The sequence below is a fragment of the Montipora capricornis genome, chromosome 12 (assembly GCF_036669925.1).
Source record: "Montipora capricornis isolate CH-2021 chromosome 12, ASM3666992v2, whole genome shotgun sequence".
NCBI lineage: Eukaryota > Metazoa > Cnidaria > Anthozoa > Scleractinia > Acroporidae > Montipora > Montipora capricornis.
Window position 1 is genome coordinate 13,479,472 of NC_090894.1, and position 5,000 is coordinate 13,484,471.

General features: G+C 40.3%; 2 protein-coding genes across 2 annotated transcripts in view; one reads left to right on the plus strand and one right to left on the minus strand.

The window, feature by feature from the left end:
* Positions 1-1,873, plus strand: part of LOC138027407 (TNF receptor-associated factor 4-like) — a 13,158-nt gene extending 11,285 nt beyond the window's left edge. Inside the window, exons 5-6 of the mRNA XM_068874983.1 lie at positions 351-428; positions 1,241-1,873. Of these exons, the coding sequence (XP_068731084.1) occupies positions 351-428; positions 1,241-1,873 (711 nt within the window). The remainder of the gene's footprint in view (positions 1-350; positions 429-1,240) is intronic.
* A 62-nt stretch (positions 1,874-1,935) lies between these two features.
* LOC138027295 (microtubule-associated protein 10-like) overlaps positions 1,936-5,000 on the minus strand; it is a 5,294-nt gene continuing 2,229 nt past the window's right edge. The window contains exon 2 of the mRNA XM_068874853.1: positions 1,936-3,679. Within this exon, the coding sequence (XP_068730954.1) occupies positions 3,093-3,679 (587 nt within the window). The 3' untranslated portion in view covers positions 1,936-3,092. The remainder of the gene's footprint in view (positions 3,680-5,000) is intronic.

The following is a 5,000-nucleotide window of genomic DNA, read 5'->3' on the forward strand; positions in this document are numbered from 1 at the left end:
GGGGGGGGGGGGGGGGGGGGGGAAACGTCCCTGGCTTCCCTGGCTTCCCTGGCTTCCCTGGCTTCCCTGTGATGCAGTCATTGTTTTGGTTTTTCGAGAAGAAAGGAATCATCAAAAGGTTGCAGACCACTAGGCACGGTTTCGCAGAACGGGCACTTACTCTGAACGGGAGGAGAGAGGAACGGGGCCATATTAGTTACTTTTACTATAGTTTCCTTGATGAATTCATTTTTGAATAATGTTTAGGTCACGTGATTCCCAGAGTGACACAAATATTTTTAATTACGCGAGTTAGTGAGTACAATCTACAAATAATAAAGTGAAACAATAACCTTTCATTTGGCCCATAGATTTGTTTGCATACTAAGGATAAATGTCCGCTGGCACCAATTCCTTGCCCCTATGCTGACATGGGCTGCACCAAAAAGGTAATTGCAGTTCATTTTCCAAAAGCTCCAAAAGATTTTCGATTCGTAAAAGCACCTTCTGATGAAACAGCAGACATCAAAAGAAAGGGCCAAGTTACTGTACGTAACACTTCAACCTACCCGGAAACAAACGACTTGAGTTAAGACACATACATAGGAAATTATGGAAGCTGAAAGAGCCCGAATTTTTTTGGCTGTATCAAGAAACATTCTGCAACAGGTCAAATAAACTCATTAAAATGCTTTGATGGAAAGGTTTTACTTTACTCTATTTTAGATGCAAAGACGAGGATCGGAAAAAATGCAAAATTATCCGCGGAATAACTGACACTGTAAGACGTCTTACGTGGACTAGCGAGATGATTAAAGTTATTCTCTTGGGCGCTGGACAATTTGCTCCGAGTTGATGTCCCTCTCCCATCACGAATAAGACTTTCAGGGGCCCCAATTAAATTCCATTGGCCTTAACTGACTGGTTGTCTCTTTTCATTCGAGTTTTCTAAGCACTCTTATGTTTATTTGAAATGTTACTTTTCTTATACGGCCCTACAAGCTACAATCTTTTAATATCAGTGTATCAAGAAAGGTTCTTTACGCATTTTTATTTGAGAAATAAATGTCCCATTATCCAAGGCCAAGCGCAGTATCTTGAAGACTTCGGAAAATGGCACAAGCTATCAAATATTTGTTAATGGTGCCATTTGCCGTCCCTTTTTCAGAGACAATTTGTTGGCCGCGAAATTCTCGATTGGAAAATTCAGTGGTCATTCAACTGTATTGAACTCAGTAATGAACAACCTTTTTTCCTGCAGGTGCTGCAAGATGACATTGCCTCCCATATCGAATCTGAAATGCGATTGCATCTTGATTTAGTCTGTGTAAAGTTGAGGGATACAGAAGAAGAGTTGAGGAATACAGAAGAAGAGTTACGTGACACTAAACAGCTAGTGAAGAAACTTGAAGAGAGTATAGATGATTTTAAAAATAAGACCGGCGTTTTTTTGTGGAAGATTCGTGGCTTCCATGAAATCTTGCAACGGGCTAAAACAGGCGACAACGTTAACATAAAAAGTGCTTCATTTTATACAGGTGAATTTGGCTATAAGGTTAGAATGAATTTGTATCCGAATGGTAACAGCGAAGCGAAAAATACCCATCTGTCAATTTTCATTGTTATCATGAAAGGTGACTATGATTCCATTTTACCATGGCCTTTTGTTAAACGAGTAACGTTTACATTGATCGATCCAAAAGAAGATCCAAAGGACAGAGATAATATCTCTTCGAGTACGGTAAATCAAAATGAAGAAGAATGGAACTCCAAACCCAAGACAGAGGAAAATAGGGTAGGCTGGGGATTTCCCCAATTCGTGTCTCATGATAGACTGATGGAAGGAGACTACATTTTAGACGATACCATTTTTATTGAAGCGAGAATCCTTTAAAAAGTTCTTTCAAGTAAATAAACAGAAACAAAACTTATAAAAGTTAAACTTAAAAAAATCGGCAGGCTGTGGGTGTTTAGTTAGTGCAAGTAGCCGAACACCAACCTCAACTCAGGCTCTCTCTCTCTCTCTCTCTCTCTCCCTCTCTCTCTCTCTCTCTCTTTTCCAGCTTTTTGATTTGTGAGGTGACCACCCAAGACTCAGAGGGGGAGTGGTGTAGAGAGCGCAGTTGTCCTTTTTAGAAAAATTATCAGCACTCGGTCGTAATTTTTTTGGTTATAGCGACGACAGGGCCTTGTAAAACCATGGAAAGGAATACCCAAGATAACCTGAAAAAAGAAACAGCAAGAATATCAAGAAACTTGGGCGATAAAAAGGACAAATTTGTATGCATTGTTTTAATCAAACGGACTCTTTAAGAAACCGTAACGGTCGTGTACTAATCAGAACGTAACTTTTCCTTGTAAAAGTTCTTTAAATTTGCTGACTTAATATTAAAGTGACTTAAGTTCACGTGAAGTTTTTTTTCCCAACAGAAAGCAGGAACATATTTAAATAAATGATGGTTGTAGAAAGAAATAGCTTTCTCTTTGTGTTGACTTTTCTGTTGGAAGAATGTGATGAAAAGTACTAGTTTGTTAAGTTGATTTGGAGCGAAAAGTGCAAAACAATTTCTTGTTTTCTTCCGCAACGCTTCTTTACCTCACTTTTGAAAATATTTAACCGGTTCTTTCGAGACAAATACAAACAGAGACGAGGACGTCGTATGTCCCTGGTGGTCACGTGACGAGGTCCAATCGGAAACAAGGTCGGAGATCGCTAATTTTTTGCTTTGAGCATGAGCGGTTAAAACATTTTCGATTTCTAAACCAATCTTCACTGACACATCAATGAGTGCACGTACTCCGTGCGAAAAGTTTGACGATATCTACAATGCTCCAAACAACAATTTTTTTTGAAGTGTGAAAAAGTGCTAGCTTCAGAGAACTCTCTTTTTGGCATACTATTTAAAGGAGCTCTGTCACGGAAGTGTAGTTCATTTTGTGCACTTTTACCAATTAATCCCCCCTACTCGCTATGCAAATTAACGTTAACCCAGATTTCACTATCTGTGTGCTGTTGTCCTTTGCCCACAAGACCAACAATGACTGATATAGACATTAAAGATTCACGGGATGATTAGAAATTGTAACCCAGATTATTGGCTGCAGGTGGCAAATCAAGAACTCCACTCTTGCTTGCATCGATACCGCCAACAGATGCTGCATGCTCTCCAATTCCGAATCAACAGAATGGAAGTCGTCAGTGTAACTCTCACCATTTTCGTCGGTATTTTTGTTCGATACATCAGGAGAGCCGGTGTCAGGAATGGCTGGGACACCACCCTCGTCTTGTGATATAGAGAGATTTTGTGGTCCACACTTCTAGTTTCCTCGATCTTTGTTCTTCGTCTTCCAGACTTAGTAACAGGAGAGCGGGATGACTTGACGGGTCTTGTTGATGACGCAGAACTATTTTCAGAATGTGCACTCGATGATGTATCACGGTGAGACCTTTGACCTAAACTTTCAACTTCTGCGCTATTACTTCTAGTGAAAGCCAAAGGCAACGATGCTTGTACACTTTCTGCTTCCCAACCTTCAAAGTCCTCAGTGTACATTGTCATGGCCGATTCCCCTCGAATCTCATCGTGCTCTGAGTTTATTATACCGGTTTGTCCATAAAAGCCATCCAGGGGAGTCCCCACGGGGTGCTGCTGATCAATGACACACTCCCCTTCCTGATCATTTTCCTCATCTGGCTCTCCTGAAAGAGACAAAAAAAAAAAAAGAAAATAAATCTGCTTATTGGAAATGTCACAGTGTTGTATTTGCAAGTAATTTGCGAGCAGATTAAACTAGAATGTTAATCAAACATCCAGAGTCCACCATTACATGCACGCCATTGAATACGCTATCTAAAGTTGTGAACGGCCTAAACATTCTTTAGTCATTAGAATTGAACTGCACACTTCGAACCTCCAAAGGGGTTTACTATTTTCCATGACAACTTACACCGAATTAAGTGCACCTAAATTATGAGTGATTCGAATTTCCCCTATCCTGGGGTGCAGGGATGGCGCAGTGGTGAGAGCACTCGCCTCCCACCAATGTGGCCCTGGTTCGATTCCTCGACTCGGCATCATATGTGGGTTGAGTTTGTTGGTTCTCTACTCTGCACCGAGAGGTTTTCTCCGGGTACTCCGGTTTCCCCTCTCCTCAAAAACCAACATTTGACTTGTTGTGTTAATTGTTAATTTCATTTTACAGTGTCCCCAATTAGTGCTCCAGCGCTAAATCTACTAGACACTTAAATAAAGTTCCTTTCCTTTCCTTATGACAGAAATAATAAAGGCAATCAGATGAAAAGATTTCCCCCCCTCCCCCCATAAAAATCATGATATTTCCTGCATAAAATATCGTTCACCGCCTCAAAGTTTCTCATTTCTTGTTCAACTTGGAAAAAATTAGTAGTTTCATAACACCATTAACTGCAAAAGGAAGTACTCAAAGGCCGTTTAGTAAGATGTACAGAATATGTGAAAGTCATATTTTGAATCGCAAAGAGAATGATACGTCTTGCAGTAATCACTGCAGATTTACATGTAGCTGCAGCAGCAAAGTGAACAATGAACAAAACGACTTTTGTGATGATCATTACAAGTCTTAATGTTCTCTCCCCTGTTCAAAAATAATGACTTTAATATCTTCTGTACTTCGTATAATTAACTACCGGTAATTTGGGGCACTGGGACACCGTATGTAGAAATGATATCAATTTAACTCAATTACAGTGCAACGCGTTTGTGGCCACCCAACAAACTTTGGCATTTGACAACTACGTGTAAATAAGTCAACTCAACGACCCATGCAACATTGTTCAACTTACAACTGTGCAAACTTTACAAGGAGGGGTGACCGTCAATCAAATTCGCACACCCTGATTGGTGTATAAGTTTTAAAAAACTTTGTTAGGTTACAGGCCACAGTAAGGCGCATTGCACTGTAATCCAGAGTACCCAGAGAAAAAACCTCAACCTCAGAAGAGAGCCAACAACCAACCCACATATGATGCTGAGTCTGGGAAT